Below are 24,984 nucleotides of genomic sequence, written 5' to 3' on the forward strand. Positions count from 1 at the left end.
GTTCCAGACCAGTTGTAAAGGGCAACTGGTGTCGCCGGGAGGACCTGAGCCCTGTAAGAAGCTAAGGCCCTCTCTCCTGTGGGTATCTGTGGCTACTAGACTTTCTCGAATGGCTGGGTGCTGACCCACTGAACTTGGCACACAACAGCTAGAAAATGAGCATTTTTCTCTCCCAATAAACGCTTTCTTCATCTGAGGTATTTGATGACAAGTCGGCGAGTGTGGAACAGTCTGTTACACAATCTGTGACCAGCGAGCTTCGTGTGAACCCTCTTCCCCCTAAGACATCAAGGCCAGCTGCAGGCCATGCGCCTCCGGGACCTCTAAAATGTGGAAGCCACTAGATCACTCGAGGTAAAGCGCCAAGAACAAGGAGAGGCGCTACATCAGGAAGCCGCCTGTGAGCTCTGCGAACCCAACACCCAAGGAGGAAGCCCCTTGAGCTGTGAAGATGAAGAGAGCTCGGGCCTTACCGGCCCCCACGGCCGCCGCCTCTGGAGTCAGCGGGGCCACCTTCATGACTGGAGTGAAGTCCGCGCCGCGCAGGCGTCCCGCGCTGCCCTCCCACAGCATCACCTGGGGAAGGAGCTTCCGGAGGCCTGGCCCAGGTAAGGAGCGGGCAGTATGATGCCACCCTGTGAAGGTCTCTCCATAGGAAGGCAAGATGAACTTTCTGGAGAAGAGGGCTGAGGCTGGCGTAGGGTGAAAGGGCTTGGAATAAAGCGCCTCGCGACCTCAGATAGGCGCCTTACTTCTCTCTTTCCCAAAAGATCTGTGCTAGTGCACTTTTCAATCACCCCCATTAAGCATACCATAATATAACCGGAAACCTAGAGCCCCCAGTCACTGATAAACTGTTAGAAGAAACTCATTCTGACTTACAAAGTGATACAAACCGAGGCGTGCATTTAGTGTCATTGGTACAAACACAGCAGTTGGTACACTTGCTTGTGGGCTTTGTATTTGCACGTGTATTTTGTGGCACGACCCTCTAGGCGAGGTGTTAGTATTTCTGTCAGAGAAAACTGAGACTTGTGTGCACATTTGTAATGTGGGGCACGGACGTTTCTGACTCAGGCCTTGACATTCATTCTGGGTCAGGGTGACTGAGTGAATGTGTTTTTGAGGGAGGCCTGAGGTGCCTTGGTTGTTGAAGGAAGCATGGCTAACCCCTTTTTAAGGTTTCAAGAACAGCTGTATTTTTATAAAGCGCTTTCTGATAGAGACCAGCGGCTTTATAGCACTTTAAATTGCAATTTATGTTAATACCGACTCAACGGGGTGCATCTTATCCAACCTTTACACGTGGACTGGTACTATGTAAAGAACAGAATGCCTAAATGATGCCCAGGGTCGTAAACTTGCATCCTACAAAATACTTCCTGCTCAAAGAATGCCCAGGGCATGAACTGCCAGGCTGTATAGGGGCTTCACCCCAAAGGGATCCCTGGGGCGTGAGCTGGCAGTTTGTGGAGTGCAGTATGCCCAAAAGGTGCCATCATGGGCCTGGCAGGTTGCATGTAGAGAGCAGGCTGTGTGCCCAAAGGATGCCTTGGGCCTTAACTGGCAGCATGTAAAGGGCTTTTACCCAAGTGATGCCATCAAGTTAAACAAGCAGACTGTAAAGAGGTGGATTTTCATAGGATGCACTGTGCCCGAAGTGGCAGCAGGTAAAGGTCTCTATGCCTGGGAGTGGGGTCTAGCAGCATTTATAGGGCCGCGTGCCAAGGGGGTGCCCGAGGCACATACAGGAGAATTCATGAAATATGTAGATTGTGACCTATAAATTCTACCAGGCGGAATGCACGTTTCACCTTTATTTGACTTTGCGGCAGCGAAAACCTCTCCCTTACCTACCTCAAGCACTTCGTCAATGCACCAACTTACGAAAAAAACACATCTTGACACCAGAGTGGATCTATCTAAGTTTATTACACCGAAGTGTGTGACCGCTTCTGGTACATTATTTTACTACGGGCTGAGCCAGGAAATATTTTTGAGCTCCCTCTTCAGGCCAATAATGTTTTTTCTGCTTTCAGCAAACCATTGGCTAAGTTTCCAGAAGTCATTTTTAGCATTCTTTCAGCCACAACTGGTAACTTTTCTCACGACTGCTAATTAGGAGTTGGAGATGTTAAAAATACTCTTCTTTCAACAGTGGTAGCTAGGCAACTGAAATGCACTCACTTAGTTGACAGCTTACAATCTGTGAGTCCCTTCCGAGTGACTTTCATACCATTTTTTAATGTATCCAACACACATCAAACCCTAGGCCCCACTTCGAATGTTACCCAGAAGCAGATGCTACACAGAAGTAGTAGTATCTGTAAATAGGCGCCTTGACGCCCATTGGGCTTAGTAGCGCGCTACAAATCGGATTTCATTCATTCATTCATATATGCGACCAGGAGGTGAGTGGCTGCCAGTAGGGGAGAAGGGTAATTGAATGAAAGGTACCTAAGTTACTCGATTTGAGGAAATCTTCCCTGATCTAATATACTGCTTTACTTGGGGACCAACATTTGGGAAAGTCTTATCAAACCGAGAATGCTTGAAGATAATAACAGGTTCACCCTGGTCATCTATTAAGTAATTGGGTTGCAGTCTGTGTTCTCAAGCTAAGGCCCACAGAGGAGCATTAACACGTTTTATGTGTCAGAGTCCATGTGGCTGCCCTTCAGATCTCAGAAACAAGAACATGTTTATGGAAAGCGGTCTAAAATCACTAAGGGGCCTATTACAATGTCGGTCGGACGTGGGTCCAACCAACACCGTAGCTGGATGAAATCTGCCCGACTCTTAGTCGGTCATTCCCCCCACCGAATTTGGATGCGACTGCCCTATGGGTGGTCAGAAATATACATTTTCTAATTGCAGCTTGTGCGGCGGTCGGAAAAGGGCCGCAACACAAGCTGCAATAGAAAAATTCATGTTTTTAAACATCCCTGCACCGTGTGGCATGATACAGGGATGTTTAGGGGGACACCACTGGTGCCCCCCAGGCACCCTAGCGAAGGGCCAAGGGGAAGGGGACCCTGCTAGCGGCCCCAAAGTCACTTTCAAACAGCCTTTCTATGGCGGTCGGACCGCCATAGAAAGGCTGTCGGAAACGTGCATCGGAATCCCCTGAGCAGGCACTGCCTCCAACTTGGGGATTACGATCCGCCCTCTGCCCCGACGGGCTCCGTCAGCCAGTCGGAAGCGCATCGGTATTCCCCAGCGACTTTCCTTCCGACTGCCAGTATCGTAATAGGGCCATCAGATGGAAAACTCTGATGTCGGGCAGAAAGCCCCCGATGAGCTTTCGGATGCATTTCGGCCCAACATCCTAATGAGGCCCTTAGTGTTTGTTGAAAGGGTGTAAATGTTTTTGAGAAAACTACTGATTGCTCCTGGCAAATGTGGAGTTTGAAAGGTTAGTTTGCCAGCATTTGTCACAGGCATCAGAGAAGTATAACTATATTCAGTGTCTTGTCCAGAGCACTTAACACATTCAGATTACAATGCGTAATGCAGACTAAGATAAGAGAAAGTCCTATTGTTTTCGCTACTGCTAGAGGATGGAGGCTCACCGGGCTTCTTGAGTGCTGCCAATGTTGGTCAAATATAATTTCTGAGTGCTATTCTCAAGGAACCATGCCTTGAGGCTGTCAGAAACAGCAGAGTGTGATAGAGAAGAAGCAACTGCTCCTGTGGTTTACTCAAGAATCTAGAATTAGCCAGAAACGTGAGGCCGGACAACCAGATCTGACGTATGTCGGTCTGTCTGAATGAGTACGGTTTATGGTTTCAACATATTCCCGTGGTACATCGTATATCAATGGTTGTAGAGGGAAGAACACACGTGTAGGGATTTGCTTAACCAGTCTAAGAGAAACATGGCCATGACAAAATCCTGAGTTTTGCCCAAACAACCACCCTATTTGCATCTAAAGTTGCATCTACTACTAATAAAGCAGATTTAACAAAGTTGTTAACTGCTCAAGGTTCTCAGAGAGACCACATAGATAAACTCTGATTCAGGCGCAGCATGAAGGGGTCTCCTGATTGTATCTGTGCGCAGGTGTTTTAGAGATGGCATAAGTCTCATTCCCAGATCTCCATATCTTAAATGAAGCACAGAGAAGAGTCGATGCCACCTTGCTTTTATAGGTTGACTGAGGTTGACATGTTGACCATGTACAGAGAAATACAGCTTTTCTGTAGAGGAACCACTGCAAATACTTCAGGCCTAGAAAGAAGCAGATTAGTCCCTATCATGGTAAAATATGCCCTTTATTCTTATTTCTCCTGGATCTTTAGGGAAAGTCAGAGTGACCCCTCTCTCCTGATTTGAATTTTAGCTATCCCATTCTGATGGACATTTAAGCTTTTGTTCAACCCAGGGTCAAACCCAGGGATGTTCAGAATCACCACACAAGCGTTACTCGATGAGCAAAACTCAATCTTAATTTCTCTGTGTACTGCAGGAAAAGTGACATTGGTGTCCAAATGTAAAAGTGTGTGAAAACCCTTTGACATTTCATAGAACCTGTAGTATGGTCAGGGCAGACTACAGTGAAACTAAAAACCATTGGCCACTTGTTATTATGACTATTGGGACCTGAGCTATACCTTCCAGAAGTAATAGATAGTCCTTACCAGTGAGACGAACCCTTAACGGAGAGGTATCAGAAGTTGGCTTGTATTTACCTGTATTGGAATTTTATGACCACGATCAGGGGTTACAATGATACCGCTTTTTAGGTCGAAGCTTACCAGAAAGCTCAGCTGTCTGGTTGATAAAGACTTCATTGGAACATTCTGAAATCTTCCCTGGAAATGCAGTTCACCCATCGCTTACCTTTGACTTTGTGGTTTGTAATTCACATTTGTTTGCTTCTATTTGCTAACTTTATTTGTTTTAGGCTTTCTGGCAAGTCTTTGTTGCTCCCATGGAGTATAGCCTGTTTACTGTATTCTTCCCCGAGTGCTTGCTTTGTGTAAACAGGCCTTTACATTTTGTTTTTATCTTGTCACATTTGTTGTTCATTCAGATGCAGAGGTCAAATATAGACTCTGTCCTGTGAGGGATCTTGGTGACGACTTTTCTTTCTCTGACTTCAAAGTGAGAGGATTTATCTGACAATCTGGGGTGTGAAAGAAAAGGCTTTTTTCTAGCGTACAACAAAAATATTTCAGAATATATCAGAATTAGGAAAGCACAATTGAAGCACACTTTTTTTGTAATTCTGGAGTGTGGTGGAAACAAATATTTTAATACGATCAAAACAAATCAATACACTAGGTGTCGCGATTTCCACACATTATCATTTATGCACTGTATAGTTTTATCAGTAAAACTGTGTGTCTGTGTAAATATAATGATCATATCAATTAAAAATGTGTTGTCTGTAATGGCAGTGCCCTACCACACCATGCATATTCCACTTTATGCCATTACATACCACAACACTCTACTCCACTCCTTGCCATTCTACGCCCCTCAACACCACTCTACTTTGGTACCCTCCATGACACACTACACCACTACACTCTATGGCAGTCTACAACACTCTAAGACATTCTAATTCACTCTATGCCCCTCTATGCCACTCTACTCCACTCTACCCCACTCTACTCCACTCTATGCCACTCTGTGCAACTCCACTCTACAACACACTACTCTACAGCATTTTACAACACTCCACTCTACATCACTCTATGACACTCTACTCTACACAACTCTACTCCACTCTATGCCACTCTAATCCACTCTGCATCACTCCACTCTATCCCACTCTACTCTATTCCACACTATGCCACTCCACTCTAGACCACTCTCCTCCTCTCTATGCCAGCCCACTCTACGACACTGTATGACACTGCATGACACTACAACACTCCACTCTTTAACACTCCACTCTGCAGCACTCTACGACACTATATGACACTCCATGCCACACTCCACTCTTCTACACTTTATGCGACTTTACTTCAGTCTATGACACTCAACGCCATGCCACTTCAATCATGACATTTCACTCCACTCTGCTCTATGCCTTTGCTCTCTACTCTGCTCCATGGCACTCCACTATATTCCACTCTATGACACTTAACTCCATTCTACGACACTTTACTCCACTCTATGCTATGCCATTCTTCAGCACTACACGATACGCCCCTCCACTCTACATCACTCCACTCCACCCATCTCCACTCTACGCCCCTGTACACCACTCTATGCCACTCCATTTTACACCACTCTACTCCACTCTATGCTACTCTACGCTACTCTGCGCCACTCCACACTATGCCATATCAATGCCACTTTATGCAACATAACTCTAATCCACTCTATGCCAGTCTATGCCATTCCATTCTACGCCACTTTACTCTATGACTTTACTCCACTCTATGACACTTAACTCTATGACACTCCATTCTCTGCCATTCATTATACGACACTCACCCTCTTCTACACTTCAATCCTGGGTGGAGACCTCTGCTCCACCCGCGGAGTGTGCGAAGAATTGCCTTTTCCGCGTTCCGCTGAGAACTCTGAGAAGTCAAATCTCTGCACACTCCGCAGCGGAGCGGGGTTGGCCAGCCCCCGCCTCCACCCACCCCATTATAAAAGGAAATAAAACATTATTAAAAAATGTGTTTAATACCACTTACCTGGCATGCGGCGTCCCCAGGCTGCCCTCCTCCTCTTCTTTGCCCTATCGGTAATCCTTGTGAAAACTGTGCATGCGTGCGCGCCCGCGCATGTGCATTTCTCGCAAGGATTAGCGAGATGGCGAAGAAGTGGAGGAGGGCAGCCAAGGGACGCCGCATGCCAGGTAAGTAGTTAAAAAAAGTTTTAATAATGTTTAATTACTTTTTTATAATGGGGGTGAAGGCGGGTGGCGGAGCGGAGTTCCACAGAGTTTGTTTTCAACTCCGTGGACCTCTGTGTAGCCCCGCAACGCACACTACACCTGAGGTTACTTCCATGCCACTCTATGCAGTTTGTCTCCACTCTATGCCCCTCTGCTCTATGTCCCTCCACTCTGCAATGCTTTTCTCCACTCTCCTCTACGCCACTCCATTCTACTCTACCACACTTTACTCCACTTTACGCCCCTGCACTTTATGCCCCTCCACTCTAGGCCCCTGCACACTATGCCCCTCCACTCTATGCCCCTTCGCTCTACTCTCCTTCGCTCTATGCTGCTCTGCTCCATGACACTCTGCTCTACGACACTCCATGCTAATCCACACTGCTCTTCGCCCCTGCACTCTATCCATCTCCAGTCTAGGAGCTTTCACTCTAAGAACACTCTATTACACTCTACACCCCTCTTCTCTACGACACTCCACGATCTTCCACTCTACAACACTCCACTGTATAACCCTCAACTCTATGCCACTCTATGCCACAGCACTCCACAACACTCTATGACACTCTAGCCCACTCTGTTAAAAAGGGTTCCAAAGACAACCGGTAACCAAAGACCCTTTTATGTTGCCCGGCGGTATCGCCTCTATGACCCACCAATATTAATCAATGAAGAAGCAGGCGCTGGAGACTGGAAGGCGGGAAACGAGGATTTTATTCTCTCCGGAGGAGAACACATCAATTCAGACAGCAAGTATCGTCACGAGGTGCTCTAACCACATCTCTGAGGCCGGGCCTCTTATACTAGAGTTTACGACCTTTATTGCACATAACACATTCTCGTAATATTTTAATACTTGAAAGAACATCCTCGGAATCTCCCCTCCAGACCCGTTCCCACATACATTTACAGTTGGATTCCCCACCCCGGTCACAACAGGTGATGGTGGTCGCACAGCAGGGCATTCCGCCGATTCACGGAATGCGTGGGGTTGATCGGATCTCATGGGGTGGGGGCTTTGATCGGTTCGGGGGTCTTTTGATGGGGAGGGGAAGCTTCCTACTGTACGGGGTAATAAACAGTATCCGCAGGGTCAGGTGGCAGCCTGGGAACGAGGAAGACAAACGGGGACACAGGAAAAGGGGGTTTGCATCAAAAGGGTTTGAGGCCATGAAAGGAATGAAGGGAGGTGTCGCGCTGGGAACAGGATGGGGTTCCGTGGTGAAGCTGCGCTGGAGAGGGGTTTATGACCCAAGGCATGAGAGAGCGGGGGGGTTGTCAGCGTGCGGGGGAATGCTTGCGAGGTTAAGAGAGAGAGAGACGCGCTGGCTATTAGTGAGGGGCAGGGAGGCCATGGTGCTCAAAATGGCTGCCGCTTACGCGCACGAATGGGCCTGGAAAGGGGCAAGATGGCGCCGATAATGTTCACCAAGTTTGTATTTATTTTTCACAGTCCTCCCTTTAACATTTCCAAGACATCTTGCTGGCCTATTTCCTATCTACCCCTATATGCAGTGATCATAAGTAAGGGAGAGGGGACTTGGGTGAAAGAACTGTACGTAAACATCACATTATAAACATCATATTGAAAAATCTCATCAGTCAGTAGGCGGGTTCATTGTTAAGTTGGTTGCAGGAAAAAGTCATCGTAATGAAATATCAGACTAGAATCACGTAGCGAGGGCGTTGGGTACAGATCATAGAATAAGAACTGGTAAATTATCATATAAATAAGTCCTTTTTGTATACGGTGGGTGCATAGTCGGTCCAATGGTGATTGGGAGAGAAAGGAGATACAGTAAAAATATCAGAGTTCTTCGTTGTCCTTTTGTCGTCTTCTGTCGGCACTGTTGAACACCTGGATTACCTATCAACAGAAATGTTCATGTGGATCGAGTCGTTGGGGGTAATTGTGAGATCAGTTCGTTTCTTGAGTCTCTGTGGTGGGCATTTCCTGTTGCTTCCATCATCTCCAAGGTGCTTGGTAGCGGGCAGAACCACAGACTTTGTTTATCTTTTCTTCGGGGGCGACCCTTGGTGGAGTTCTAGGTCACCGTTCTGGGATTTAACACAGTTCGTGGTCTACTTAGTCGGAGCTCCCTCCCTTCTGACGTAGGGAGTACTCTTCTCTGGGTAGCTCAGTAGGATTTGGAGGAACTTGGGAGTTCGGGTGGAAAGGTGCGGGTGTGAACAGTCCTTATGGTAGGTCGGAGGAAGAGGGGATGGAGCAAGGCCAAGTCGGGAACAGATCAGGGGGGGGGGGCGGAGAGTTTTGCGTCAGGCGAGTCCGAGACCATGTTCAGAGAGCGGGGGCTTTTTGGCACACGTTGATCATAGAGCAGGGGCTTCAGGTCAGCCCTTTCCTTAGCTTTGTTTGAAACAGTGCCCCGTCCTGCGACTCCTTACTGCCGTGGTCTCGCCTTGGCCTCCGTTGCTGACGTTCCACAATCCGCAGTCAGGCCGCGTGCTCCCACATCCGGTCTCTTTCTCCTCCGACAGTGATATCCTTAAATGAGTGTTGAAAAGACAGTCTTTAGAGATTTTGCAGAAAAAGGTAATTACATGAATCTATTTTCTTTCCCAACACCAAGCGACTAGCGTAAGCACTCGCTACATTTGAGATTTTTGCGGCTTACGTATAAACAATTGATGATGGGTTTGCTGGATTCCTTGCAACTTCCTTTTGTTGGCTAATTCTTTGACGCTTTGATGATTATTACGTTCATTTGTCATATGTCTATTATAGTAGATGTCAGTTCTTCTGGCAGAGACCCATTTCTCTAGTACGAGTCTTGCAAGGCTAGGCTAGTCTTCAGGGCCTTGTATTTTACAAAAAGTGCAACGTGCTATTCACCATAGTCTGATAAGCATCCTTCTGAGGGATGAACATAGGCTAAACGAGTCTGCATTACATAAAAACATCTTATTTTCAACCATGCCTACTGCAACAAGTTCTTTCGTTTTTCAATCTAATTTTCAACTTTGCACACATCCTTCTAACTTTCTATATAAATCCTCGCAACCTGGTTACTACAAAAACTCGGGAGGGGTGGTTTGCAATAATTATTAAACTTATCCTCGGGGAAGGAGGGATCTGATGGATACCAAACTGGGGGCATTTTGGGTAGATGGGGGTGTCTCGATCATTTCTTACAGCTTGGGGTACGGAGACAATTTTCAATGGGGATGGTCGCATCACCACAGACACATTTTTATCATAGGAGCCACTGACAAAGAGTTCCCTGAGAGTGGGTCAAATTTAGGGAACCCTATTCGTCTTACCTGTCCCTTTCCTATCGGCCAATTTAAATTTCATCCATATTTTAGTAGAAAAGGAGAGGTAGTAACGTGGTACCAATACAATTTTATTTAGGACAGATTTGCACAAATACTTGTGGTATTTGGGGCCAATCAGGAGGTGCACCAGGTTCGCCAATTAGGTGCCAGTTGCTAGGAAGAGGGAAAGTGTGGAGGGGTGGAAGAGTGAGTGAGAGAAAGAGAGAGAGAGAGAGAGAGAGAGAGAGAGAGAGAGAGAGAGAGAGAGACAATAGGCCGAACAGTACACGTGTGACATAGAGAATGACCGTGTATTGTTTGGGCTATTCAGTGCGTTACCCAACGTTAGACGTTTCGGGTCTGTGTTAGGAGGTGGGAAGCATGCGGTTTTGGGACAGAAAAGCGTTAGATTTGGTAAAAAGGTCGTGAGAGCGTCCTTGTTGTGCCATTTTGTAGCGCTAGTCCGTCTTCATGCATCGGGCGTGACGTGGTTCCAGATCCCTTATGATACTCTAATCGGGATTCTAATGTAACCTGCAGAGGGAAAAAGGGGGAGAAAAAGGGGGGGGGTAGGGGGACAACATTCGAACACATCAAATGTAAGGGCACGAAAATCCTTTACTTACCACATAATCGTACTTGTCTCTTCGGGATATAATCCCTTAGGGTTCTGGTTTCTTAAAGTCATGGGGGCAGGCAATGTGATAGGTGGTTCATGGGGAGGTTCGAGGATGGCGTTAAGGATCGTGTGTAGTGAAAAACGCTAAAAAGAGGAATCAGAGGTGCCTAGCGCGAGGTACCCGGTTTCGTAGATGTATCCGGTCATCGGGGTCCCAAAATCATTCCCAAAGCTGTGATGTTCTTAAGGCATACCAGTTCTTTGTTCAACCCTGTACCTTAGTACCTTCGACCACCATATCCTTATAGCAATTTATCAATCACACCATTTTACTTTACCCATTCTCTGAAGTCGAGGTCCTTCTTCATAAGCAGCGTATCATACCTTCGTTTTGACCATCAACCCAGGGCCGAACAACCATTTCTCGGATAACCTTAAAAAGAGAGCAGAACAGTTGCGCACAGAAAAACCCTCCCACCGATACCCGTATTTACAAAAGTACGCGGAGCCTATCCATAGCTTCTAAGACTTTTATTTGTAGAGTTATTCAGTACGTAAAAGGTGAGAGCGCAATTCATATTTTGGCCTGACATGTCGTCGATGGAAGCACATACAGTAGGGGGTTATTTTGTAGTACAAGAACATGTAAAAAGGTCTAATTAATTATTTGTAAGTAACCAAAAACATTTCATTGCGTGACGAAGGAATCAGGGGCATTTCAGTTCATAGATGGAAACACAGTCAAGCTCATCGTAATCACATTTCCTAAATGCAAACCGCGGGCGTGCATCATGAGCGATGTTATGTATCAGTTACAACAAATATCAAAAATAAATTGTTCATTGAAATCAACATTTTTACAGAACCTCTTCTTAAATGTTTGCCAAGTGCACCCTCCTCCCTTTAACATTGAGTGCGCAATGGTTCATATATATACATATATATCTTAGTACATCAAGTTTCATTAGCTAAGGAACACCATGAGGCACCCGTAAGTTCCATTGATACCAGCGCCATTTTGGGCGAGGCCGGTTTAGTCCGGAAGTAGCATCAGGGGCAAAATATCCCCGACAATTGGCGGTTGGACCAGAGTCCCTTTCGGTAGTCCAAAAGAAAACTGTGCTAACAAAGGGGCTGGTGGTGTGGACCGTCAATCAAGAGAGGGAGGGGGTAAAGTCTCTCTTACCGGGTCATGTTGATGTTCAGCCGGAACTTGCTCGAGTTCGTTAGCCCATAATGTTCCTGGGTGGTTCAGACGGAAGCTGATGCAGACACGAGAGCACCGCCATCTTGTTGCTGTGCCGTGGTTATTTCATTTGAGATCAATGCAGCTGTTCCTCACCGGAAGCCTGAAGGGGCCGAGGGCTCTTGGGACTTTGGTAGAATCTTCAAAGTCGAGGGGATGTTTTGTCGATGGTGGGGGCTTGCGCCCAGGTGGGCAAGCGCCCGAGTTGCAATTTCGGACAAAGTTACTCCAGCGGCCTAGACCCGCCTTTCAAGGGCCCAGACGCCATTTTGAGGCCCTGCAGCAACCTTTGCCGTATCCATCAGGAGCGGAGGAAAACTTCTTGTGATGGCGAAAAACAGAGCATCATGCGGTTGGAGCAGGACATTTTGGTTCGGGGCGCCAGGGTGCAGCAGTGGAGCCTTCATCTGGGGAGGTGAGGGAGGCTCACCGTGCCGTCTTCCTCTCCCGGTGCATCCTACGCCGTCTCTTGGAATCAGGGGCGCACATGATGACCACCCTACACCCCTGATTCCGACTCTTGGGGGACCACTGTACATCCGGTACTCCGTAAATATGCCCGTCGGACATTGTATGTCCTGTACTACGCAAGTATACCAGCCGGGTCTTGTATGTCCTGTACTGAGAAAATATACGAGTCGGGCATTGTATGTCCTGTGTTGCGGAAATATACCAGCCGGACATTATATTTCCTGTGCAGCGTAGGTATATGGCCGTCGCCCGGCTGGAGGACATCGGCGTCGGGCCAGGGCAGGGAAGCCTCCTACCTGTGGAGGTGGAAGAGGCTCGTCCGCGTCGCCTCTTCCTCCCTGCCCACCCTGCATCCGTTCGATGGAGGAATTCGTGATGGCCGGACCAGGAGATATGAGGGAGGGGGTCATTTTCATCCGCCCCCTCCCTACTCGCGGCCCGGGGGACGCCATCCCTGGAAGGGCAGTATGGGAAGACCATTTCATTGCCTGCTTGGTGGAGTCTCCAGTACCTTCTCGCCAGCGATCTCTTTTTGGCCCATGGTTGCTGGCAGGCCCCGCCCCACACGTGCTATGTGTTTCGGATGGGCGGGACCATCGAAAGGGCCATTACGTTTCGAGGACTTCCGGAGTGAGCATAACATGTTTTGTATTTTTCCTATTAGTCAAGTTTGCTTTTTAGAGAGTTCTACTAGTTATTCTATTTACTGTTGGTTGTGTGTTTTACCGTAATTAAATCCTAAGTTATATAATAGACGCTTGGCTTTCTTGAATCTTTTCTCTAACGGGGGGTTGTTTACACTGACCTGCAGTTGTGTTTGTTTTTCAGAGTGGGGGAGCAACAGAGAGCAATCAGTCCCAGAACTCCAACATGTCGTTAAAATTTGTCTGACGAAATCTGTGCCACCGAGCATAATCGAACGGGGTGGTCCTGTCTGTTCTGTCTGCACTAGTCTGATTGGTTTTTATCTCACGTCTTTTTCCTTTCTGTCGGTCCGTCCTTTCTGTCACCCCTTCATTCTTACCTATGCTTTGCAGAGTCGGGCATTGGGCTTTCCAGTGTCCAAGACATTTACAGAAAGCACATTGGTTTTGTTTTAAATCTGTCCGTCCTGTGCGTAATGTCGGGGGATTACCTTCAGGTCGTTGTGTTCCGGGGTTGGCTTGTCGGCACATCCCCTTACACCATTCGCTTTTCATGTCTACTCCTCGGGGCTGTGCCATCGCTGGCCCTTCCCTTTGCCTACTAGACGTTTGGAGGTTTGTCCGTCGTGTCCCTTCACCTTTTCTAAATTCGTCGCTTTCCCTTCGTTGCGTGGCTTCTTTGCGCCACATACCGAGACTATCGAGCATAATAGGTGTTGTTTCATTCCTACGAAGGGCTATTTCTACTGTTTCTATTTTGTCGAGATCAAAGGATCCTCTCAGTGGCCACTGTCTTTCTCGATCCTTTTTCGTATATATTTATGCCACAGCTCACTATAGGCTATAGCAATTAATCCATGCTTCATGAACATGTCCTTATTAGGGGTGCCTTCCAGCGGAGCCGGATGGTTCACCTCTAATAAGCGGTCCGGGTTAAACAGGCTACTGACCAGTGGGGAGAAGACAGGCATGACGGATCACAATGGGATAATAATCAGCACTACCTATCTTATCACTGCGCGCAAAGACTAGACAGAATATTTCTATTCTACGTTGTTTGCACGTAGTGAATACCTCATGAACCAATTCTGAGCAATCAATCAACGTTAGGTCAAAAATAAAAAATCAATATGGTCAATGGGGAGAATAAGTAGGCTCGCAAAGGTTCGCGTCACCTACCCTGTCACTATCTGTAAAGAGGGGACCTAATCTTCCCTGTTTTCAGACAGAGAATCTCCAGAAAACAATCTATAACAGTTAATCAATGGGGCGAAGGGGCAATTGTTCAGTGGGGGAGAAAAATAGGTCCGACGGGTGCGTACCTATCCTTCGCTGTTTATAAAGGGAGAGCCTGTTGTTTCTCCGTTTGTAGACAGTGAATCTCCAATAAATTAACAAAGAGTAATACTAGTATTTTCACAACAATTATCAATTTCTTTCAATTATCTATCACTTTCGCAATTCGTCGTGTTTACACGACCTTACCCGGACCGCATGGACAGTTTCTCGTCTTCCGAATCCAGCGCCCGATCGTCCTCTTCTCTTCGTACTTCTCGTGGCACTCCTGATGGTTCCCAGTCAGGACCGCAGATCACTCGAGAGAGGTCTGTTCGGAACCAGTGAAGTTCGGATGATCGGCTGTCAGACGAGGGTCTATCGGACAGGGTACCTTCCGATCGTTGCAGTCGTTCACTCTGTCGTCAGGACCTCTCCCACTGGATCCACGAGTCGCTGATGGGCCCCACGTTTGGGACGCCAATTGTTAAAAAGGGTTCCAAAGACAACCGGTAACCAAAGACCCTTTTATGTTGCCCGGCGGTATCGCCTCTATGACCCACCAATATTAATCAATGAAGAAGCAGGCGCTGGAGACTGGAAGGCGGGAAACGAGGATTTTATTCTCTCCGGAGGAGAACACATCAATTCAGACAGCAAGTATCGTCACGAGGTGCTCTAACCACATCTCTGAAGCCGGGCCTCTTATACTAGAGTTTACGACCTTTATTGCACATAACACATTCTCGTAATATTTTAATACTTGAAAGAACATCCTCGGAATCTCCCCTCCAGACCCGTTCCCACATACATTTACAGTTGGATTCCCCACCCCGGTCACAACAGGTGATGGTGGTCGCACAGCAGGGCATTCCGCCGATTCACGGAATGCGTGGGGTTGATCGGATCTCATGGGGTGGGGGCTTTGATCGGTTCGGGGGTCTTTTGATGGGGAGGGGAAGCTTCCTACTGTACGGGGTAATAAACAGTATCCGCAGGGTCAGGTGGCAGCCTGGGAACGAGGAAGACAAACGGGGACACAGGAAAAGGGGGTTTGCATCAAAAGGGTTTGAGGCCATGAAAGGAATGAAGGGAGGTGTCGCGCTGGGAACAGGATGGGGTTCCGTGGTGAAGCTGCGCTGGAGAGGGGTTTATGACCCAAGGCATGAGAGAGCGGGGGGGGTTGTCAGCGTGCGGGGGAATGCTTGCGAGGTTAAGAGAGAGAGAGACGCGCTGGCTATTAGTGAGGGGCAGGGAGGCCATGGTGCTCAAAATGGCTGCCGCTTACGCGCACGAATGGGCCTGGAAAGGGGCAAGATGGCGCCGATAATGTTCACCAAGTTTGTATTTATTTTTCACAACTCCACTCTACGAATCTCGACTCTCCAACCCTTGACTCTCCGCCACTCCTCTCTATGCCACTGCACTCCACAAAACTCTATGCCACTCTACAACACTCCACGACACTCTACACCACCCCGCTCCATGCCACTCCATGAAACTCCACTCCATGAAACTCCACTCTACGACACTGTACTCTTATCCACTCCACTCTACACCACTCCACTCTACACCACTCTACTGCACTCTTTTATACTCTATTTGTGTGTGCTTGGTAACATGTGAGTTTAAGGTGAGTCCTATGGGGGAAATACGTTGATGTCATGCCTAACATTCATGGGGTGTGTCAATTGGGATGTTGCTAACTTATGGCTGCGTTTAACAATGGAGTGAAGGAAAGAGATGTAGGAGAGAGAGAGTTAGCTTTGTCTAAACCTACCATGTACCATCGATAGGATGCAGTCTTGATGTCAATGCAGGGAGATGGAGCAATAAACATAGTCAAGGAGATAGAATTGCGAGAATCTTCTTTCTCAACTGGTTGGTGGCTCACAGCAAATCTGCTCAAGAACTACATGCGTAGCAGAGACAAGGGTTTCCCTCAAACTTAGATTTTGGTTTATTGTAGTTGGTATGACTGACCCAAGGTATGCATTGAGAGCAACAGAAAAAGTCAAGCTTTTAAAGTCAATAGAACTCACCTTTAAGACCTATTGAGAGAGAGCAACACCTAGCACAGGGGAATGGGGAAGCAATCTACACAAGGGAGACAGCTGGAAAACACAGACACTCTCATATAGTGCTTAACGAAAAAGGCAAAAATATGGCCAAAAAAGCAAGCAGTGGAAAGACACAAGTATTGTGGCCATGCTCCAGTAGAGGAACAAACACATAAAGAGGAAGTAAAGCCAATGAATAAGAAGCTGGCAAATGACAGCAACAATAAATCCAATCAATGTTAGCAGTGGGCGGGTTCTAAGATGTCAACAGAACTTTTCTCAAACAGACAGCTTAAAATAGGAACTTAAAAGGGGTCTGTCTAGCAGCAGCAACGTTCCTCCTACTGCACATAGTCATGATTGCATCCCTCAGAGCCCCTTACTGTCTCTTTCAGCAACATCTCACACCATCCCCTGCCTTCCCAATGCTGCAAATCTCAGGTAATGACTTCTGTCACTAAAGTAAGGAGATGAAACAACTGCCGAGCAGGAGCCATTGATTTTCCCTGCTGCCACTCAGTGCTAGTACAGCCCTAAGAACTTTAGGGAAACACCATTTGCTCTAGCCTGAAGCCCCATCCTTGTAGAGCAGGTCATCTGGCTGGGGGGAATTGTGTTGGGAAAGTGAAAATATGCTTTGGCTACAATTGTGGAGCTTTACACAGTAAAAGTTTCCAGGTATTGTCTGACTTTGCGGTCAGAGCGTTTACTCAATATTTAAGAAAGTACCACTGTTTGTGGCAACAGGAAGCAAGGCGAGCTCTTGCATGAAACAAACTTTTAGTGTGTCTAGGGGCTTAATAATACAGGCAAACCGCTGCAAATTAAATTGTATGTCTTGGGCTGAAATGGCTGGAATTCGAATGTTACCTTTTTTGAACAAAATAACTATAAGTAAAGATCTGAATAATATTTCATACCTCTGCAGAAAGGAGACCCAACGAAGCAAGCGAATTGGTTGACAGAACTGTTAAAATGTATAAGCAAACTTAAAATAATCACATCCTGCAGGGACATATCACATCATGGGATCTTTTCAATGCGACACCTTCCCTAAAAAGCTTTGTGCTATGTATATCTCTCACACAGGAGTACAAATATCTAGGAAGCGTCTATCTTCTTCACTTTAGAACACTTTAAAAAATGAAAATATTTACCCTTACACATATACCTTAAAGCATGGGTACTTGCAAACATTTTCAAGAGGGCCAAAAGGTTTGCCTGTCGTGTGACTGAGGGCCGCATTGATGGCAGGTGTGGTGGGGGGTGTAAGGTGGGCATAGCGATACATATAAAGGCTGAATTGCACATTATGAAGCAAGAAAATCTGGGATCAAGCCCAGCTTCCCCACTTGACCAAATTGTGTGATCCTAGACAATTGTTTTATTTCACTTTACCTTCTTTTTTCTCATTAATATATATAAGAGAATCTCGAAATACATGACTACAGGATGTGCACTGTATGAAACCTCTTGCGTTTATTTGCTAAACTATAATGTCATCCATGTATAAAAGGAACCCTGGTTACTCAGATGGTAAACATAACTGACTTGCCTCTTAGTTCACTATTTGCAGTGTTACCAGGGTGAAGGGGAAGCATGAATGGTTCTAAATTCATCTTAGCAAACTATCACTTTAAAGAAAAAAATCTCAGTGCACCTATATAATCTAATGTACTAAGACAAAACACTTCTGCTTTTTACAGTTGCGACATGTCTTTAAAAACTGAAGGTGTTCCGAAATGTAAATGGTGCATAACACCTTAATTACTTCCTTTAAGTTCAGTTAAGCTGTAAATAAATGTGTGCCCCTTTATTGAACATATTTCTCAACCTCAGTAACTGTGTCGAAAAAGAGCAGCCTAGTGCTGCTGTTGACCAGAGGGCCACATGTAAAGGTTCGGAGGGCATGCCATACTTTGAGTATCAGTGCCAATGTGGAGTGGTGTGGCTCACTGGTTAGAGGCGGCAGACCCGGAAGCAGAGAACGGCCCGGGACCAGGGTTCAATTCCCGATGCGGCAGGGTCGTGGACCAGGGTCAGCGGACTCGATAATTCTCGCCTCGGTGCCTACTCTAACCAGGGATCACACTCGGCAACTCTGGGCATTAGCTTGCCTCATCTCCACAACGGCCCCCCACATTTACCAGGGATGCCTGGCTCCACCTTGGATATACCCAGTAGGGACCATCTCACAGGGATAGCCAGGACAGGTGCCTCAGGGCAGCAGTGCGCTTTACAAGACACATACATTACTGGATCCAATATTACGATCTGAAGCGTTAAAGATCTGTTTGGGGTGCAATCCAATATTCACTATCCTAAATATTTGTTTAAAGGTAAGGCAAGAAAAAGGATTTGTCTATGTGCACTTTACCCCAAGTGTTCCATCTGCCACGTATTGACTGTCCTATATTTTGTAATACCCTTAGGAATGTTATTAAACCGTTTTTTAGAAAGTACTAAAGCTTTACAATGCAATCTGCTATAGGTCTTTTATCTGATATGAATTGTTTTGACGTTGCAATTGGCATAGTTCGGTGCCTAATAGCTGTTAAACATAATGTTATGTAATTGTGTGGTGAATGTTATTGTGTATATTTGTTGTATGCAGTAAAATACCTTAATAAACATTGCTTTACCGGTGCTAATTATCTGTGAAGACCAGTGTATTGTATGACAAAGACCGTTTAGATGTACCTTGGTGTGTAACAACTTTGTAGTGACTCCTGAATACACTGTTTTCACTGCATAAGGAGCAGGAAAAACAGGCTCAGCACCTGTATTGACGATCCATGGCTTCATTCAATGTAGACGTGTCAATTCCTGTTCATTAATTCACTTATGCACCTAGAAGGAATCGCAAGCTTTGAGTTTACAGGTCACATGACAACTTTATTCCGTAGGCCTATTTTACATTTGCTTCACCAACTTTTCTGATACTGCAGACGTTTTTCATTGTGGTCATGTTTTTCTATTTTTCAAAGAGAACTCTCTGCATGGTCATTTCATGATTTTGTGATAACAACAGCCGAAATAACGCTATTTTGACTTGGCTTTATTTGACCGGACTAGAATTACAAGCCCGGTATGATGTCATTTGCCACCTGGCGTTGGAGGGTGCCGCTGGCATAAATAACACCTTACTTTTTTGCAAAGCTGATTACAAACCGCTCGATTTCCAAACCGGAACTTCGCCGTTAAGCTCGCAGGGCAGCCCTACGGCATGTGCAAGACACTGCGCGCGACTTCCGGCCCCTACCGCATCTTACGTCACGCGGCCACAGACTTGCCCGCCGCCGGTGCTCGCGCAGGGGCACCGGCTTCCGTCTGTTGACACACACAGGCGGGGCTGTTGATTCTCTTTTGCAAACATCAACACGGCCTGCAACATCCCGGACCTTCGACGAAGAGCAGACAGCTGCCGAGTGAGGGAAGCTGAGGGGAGTTTTAGCGAGGGCTAGCACCTGCTGCTGAGACGGGCAAGGGCACCGCGTGCCACCCAGCTCACCAGCTGCGGATGGGACGCAGGGCGCGCGGCTTGTTTTCCAAAGGTGGCACAGGCCTCCCGAGGAACCGGCCATCTGCGGCCCTGTTTACCCGGCACAAATTGAAGGCTTGTGAGGGGGCGTACTATGGGAGGACGAAAGGCCACGTCTTAGCCTGACGAGAGAATATATATATATGTATATATATATATATATATATATATATATATATATATATATATATATATATATATATATATATATATATATATATATATATATATATATATATATATATATATATATATATATATATATATATATATATATATATATATATATATACATACATACATACATATATATATATATTTTTTTTATTTTTTTTTTTAAAGCATTGGAAGTTTCAGGAAGTGGTCAGGATATGCATACCCATATTTTGTGTTCTAAATGAGACAATATTAAAAGGCCTTCTAGTGGATGATGTCACGATATATATGGAAACCCAAAGTGACATCATCAAATTAAGCAACATTCTAGAATGACTATTGGTGTTAGTGATACAGGAGTGGGTAAAGAAAACTAGATTGTGTTTTTTCTGCTTTACCTGGCTCTTCTAGAGTGAGGCCTGCATTTTGTTTCATGTTACTGGGAAGATCAAGATGTTGAACCTTCCCTCGTTCATACATACCAGTGCACAGTTATGAGTGCTATTGGAGGTGGGCGAGCCAAGAAATGAACAGGGAGAGCCGAGCCAGAGCTGACCCAAGGGTCTGGCTTGGATCTTAGAGCCCATGCACGAGCTGAGCCCTGGAAATATTTGATACGTAAATCATACAACAAACATCACGTAAAATATGGTAAAGTCTCTATAAAATTCAAAAAAGTGTAGTTCTTAAACATATGGAAGCTTTGACGTTGTTAAGGCACATTATAGCACTGCACTGAGATGTACTTATTTAAAAGTGACAGCTTTGGACAGCTGGTAGTTTGAACTCACATTTTTTAAAGTGCTTTCAGACGCAATAATGAAGAAAAAATATTTTTGGTAAAATAAAGTATTTGCTGAAGATCACACAATTTAAAAGGGGAAGCCATGATTTATCCAGGTTTTCTGGTTTGACTTTGTACAAATCAACCAGGAAATGGGTCTCTATTTGTCTTTCCTTATATTTAGGGTTTGTTTTGACTTTTTAATTCATTTTCTGATGTTTTTATATACAGCACAAACTCGACCCGAAGGCTGAGGACCAGTTACATTACACGAGGACACATGCATTGTTTATAGGCATGGGAAATTAAGTGATGCGCACAGGATGTTGAGCCGACGCCTAGACTCATACCTGGTTCCCCAGTTCCAGTTGGCAGCTCTGAAAGTAATGCCATATCCCGGGTACAGGGAGGGAGGCAGACGCCACATGAACGCTCGGTTCCATGTAGCCTCGAAGTTCCAATAGGACCTTGAGCTGAGCCAGGGCCAGACTCAAACTTTCAGTGGCTCGCCCACCTCTAAGCGCTACGTGTTCCTGCCACCGAATCCGCTAAGCACCCTTTCCCCAACTCTCTTTTAGCCTTCCCGATGGACAAGCAAGTTAAGCGGTGAGGAGAGGTTCAAAGTTAAGTGGTGAGGAGAGGTCCAATTAGGCAGCCACAGAGCACATGTAGGAAATTGTGGAAACGTTTTTGTCAATCGTAGTGATGTAATAGCAGTTAACAACAGTGGCCAGACATGTCTGTCTTGTACATCAATTATGTTTGATTTATAGGTGAAAGCGAGGGGTAGAGGTTAGGTTTAGGATTGAAATAAGGGATACGGGTAACGGTATAGTTATGGTAACATTTTACATAAGGGTTAGTGTTAGGCGCTGGAATTTTGGTTAGAGTTGAGGTAGGGATTAATGTTAATGGTCGGATCGTGGTTGGTATTAGGTTTTGGTTTAGGGCTACTGTTAGGCTTGGGATTGCTGTTGTGAAAAGAGTTACGATTAGGGTTTAGAGTGATGATAAAAACATACTGATGTTTTGTTGTCGATGTGATGGTAAAATAAATGCAAACTATGAATTGATGGTCTAGATGTATCATGATTAGAAATATGGCAATATAATGTTGATGATTGTAGATGACAGATAAATATGTGTGTGGTTACACCCTCACTGGTGCCTGGCTAAAGTTGTAACCCCTTGCTCCTTGAAAGAGCATCTCTTGATGCAGAGGGATATGGTACTGGGAGCCTAGTATCCTCTGTCTCCTTGATGGTTGTGTGGTCCCCCAACAGGTGCTCCCCCACCTTAGGGCACTTGCCACAAAACCTTCCTCTGCCCGAATGCCAGGGACACCTATCATCCCACTTTACTTTGTAACAATGAGGAGAGATGACCAGAAGAGGTTGCTCTGGGGCAAGAGTCCTCATCCATTGCTGTGCAGCTGTCAGTATCACACTCATGATCCCTAATTCTCTAGTTGGGGAATTCCCAGAGCCAAATAATTGGGTATCTCGGTATCTCGGCTTCCATCTTAGTTTCTCAGGCTTCCATCTTGGTGCCACAAGCTTCCATCTTCAAGTACCAGACTTCCATCTTGGTGTCCCACATGTCTACCTTACTAACTGTGAGGAGAAGATACAGACAAGTGAAGGCTGGCCTAAAAGGTAAAGTAAAGGATGACATTTTCTCAGTAAAGAAGACTTGGAAGAGGTGTGATTCCAACATTCTGTCTCACCACCAGGCTCCATCCCTGGCTCCCTGCCTGTGGTTTCTGTTTGGTACCACGCTGCCTTCCATATCTCATCAGCGAGGGCGTAGTGCCCCTTGTGCACACAGCATCCCATTATAGCTAATTACCTGACAGGTTATGCTGTTTATAATATCACCTATGTAGACTGATCTGTGGACTACATTACACCCAGCTCTAAGAAGATCAACACATTCATTCTGCACATTTTACATTTACCTTAACACAATCCATCAGTAAATTAGATATTTGATAAATTAGATATTTGATTCTACTAAACAAGTACAACCAAATGCAACCAAAGTCCACACACAGCTAATCAATGTCAATCCCAGAACAATATAAAAAGTTGTCCAGATAAAGAAGCAGTATACTAATGCTGGATGGCTCTACTGAAATGCTGATATAATGCAGTTTATAACCATTTATTAACTGAAGACGTCTTTTGTGTATTCCTATATTTGTCCCTACAATGTAAATGCCCCATTTCCCTGTGTCATTTTAGTAAATCACCACATTTGTATGCCATGCCAGTATTTGCCTTTGCACTTGTATTTGTTAAAAGCATCTCACTGCTTCAGCATGGCCGGTTGCTGTACAGGTGCAGAGCAGCAGCCCTGTTCTCCATGCTCTACACAGTCAGGACCCTGCAAAGGGAATGGTTGGGAATGGACTTCCTGGATTTCTGGGATTGAGAGACAGCAAACTTTCTAGAAAGTGGTCTCAGAAGTGAAGTGTTTGTGTCTGGCTCATCATCAACTGTATTGGTGGAGAGTTTGCCCAAAAGGTGGATGCTCTTGATTTCGGTTTTTTTTTTTTGGGAGGCGAGGGGGTTGTGTAGCGCTACAAACTACAGTAGCTTCAAAGTTCCATTGCCAGAAGGAGATTCACGGAGATCAGGATTTATGGCTCTCAGACTCAACCCATATTTGTGAGTTGGTACCCCTAGCCTCATTGTACTGTCTGGTCCTGAAAGTGTTGTCCCTGTTACTGTAGTGTGTAATTTTTGCTCGTATTATTTGACAGTTTGTAGTTGGTTGTGAGTTATTGCTCTTGTTCTCCATATGCTTCATATCCTCCAAACTTCTATTTTCCAGTTGTGATTTATCATCACACAGGTCCCCGTGGATGCATGATCTAGTCTTGTGACTTACCATTGACCCTTGTCAGCAAGTCGGGATGAGGTATGAGTTCCATTGTGCTGTGATGTGAATGCCTTCTTCACCGTCTTAATGCCACTTGACTTTAATTGCCTTATGTTGAGAGAGCATGTCTACCTATATGGTCTGACAATGGGAGGTCTTAACTACCCCATTCGCCTCTAGGGTACTGACTGCATGGCGCAGTCTCCCTACCAAACGTAACAGGTAGAAACAGTAAGTAATACTTATCGGCTCAGAAGCAGCAAACAAAAGAGGAAGAACATGAAACCTTGAGGGACCTATCTGGACTTGAGCGTTCTGTTTATTTTTTATGTAGTTTCGCGTTCTACTGTTGGAACTTTTAAGGTTGCTACTCTGAAGTGGGTTTATGCATAATGCTAGTCTCCTCATAGTTTCAAAGAAGCAATAAGCATTGGCAAAGCCATTAGGTCTCACCTTTCGACCTGTTGGATTTGCTAATGCTGTGCGACTTTGGAAAAGGCAACATCTTTTTTACCAATGCTACAGAGTGTCAGCAAAAAGAGAAGAAAAAGGGTGCCATGATGCTGTCACTGTTACCGGTAACGTCATTCTGTAGGCATGCATATGCGTCACCATGCCTGTGTGTGCCTATAAATTATGTTGGGACCATTTTCCCTTTTTCTTTATTGCCCCTTCAAAAATGGTGGATGACACATATTGGTAAATAACAAAAAAATAAATAGTAGGTCCCCAAAAGCACTTGTGATAGAGCAAAACACCTGGCAGCAAACAGCAGCTGCTAGATCCTCCAAAAAAAGTACAGCAAATAAATCAAATGTGCGGGGGAATCAATGGAGATGGGGGAGCAGTGGAGGAACATGTCGGGTGAAGTAAAGGGTGGGGGGTTAATATAAAAATAAAAACAGGTAGGGGAGGAGAGAGACAGAGCAGCACATGAGGGAGAGAGCTAGAAAGCACATGCACTCCAACGGAATGCTAAAAGAAAAGGAATAAAGTTGTTCTCTAAATGTGATCAGTGGAAGGATATAAGCCATCCAATCAAAATGATGGTAAAGAGGTTATGCTCCAACGATTGGACAACAGAAAAAGGGAAAGTCAAGTCATTGAATAAGAAGTAAGCAAATGAGAGTGACAATAAAAACAAACCAACCAATGGTTAGCAGTGG

The 24,984-nt window shown here is 45.6% G+C and overlaps 1 protein-coding gene across 1 annotated transcript in view; it reads left to right on the top strand.

Moving 5' to 3' along the window:
- Window positions 1-386: 386 nt before the first annotated feature.
- Window positions 387-24,984, top strand: part of CBFA2T3 (CBFA2/RUNX1 partner transcriptional co-repressor 3) — a 353,436-nt gene continuing 328,838 nt past the window's right edge. The window contains exon 1 of the mRNA XM_086945802.1: window positions 387-608. Coding sequence (XP_086801928.1) covers window positions 452-608 — 157 coding nt within the window. The 5' untranslated portion in view covers window positions 387-451. The remainder of the gene's footprint in view (window positions 609-24,984) is intronic.

Source organism: Lissotriton vulgaris, chromosome 12 (genome assembly GCF_964263255.1).
Source record: "Lissotriton vulgaris chromosome 12, aLisVul1.2, whole genome shotgun sequence".
NCBI lineage: Eukaryota > Metazoa > Chordata > Amphibia > Caudata > Salamandridae > Lissotriton > Lissotriton vulgaris.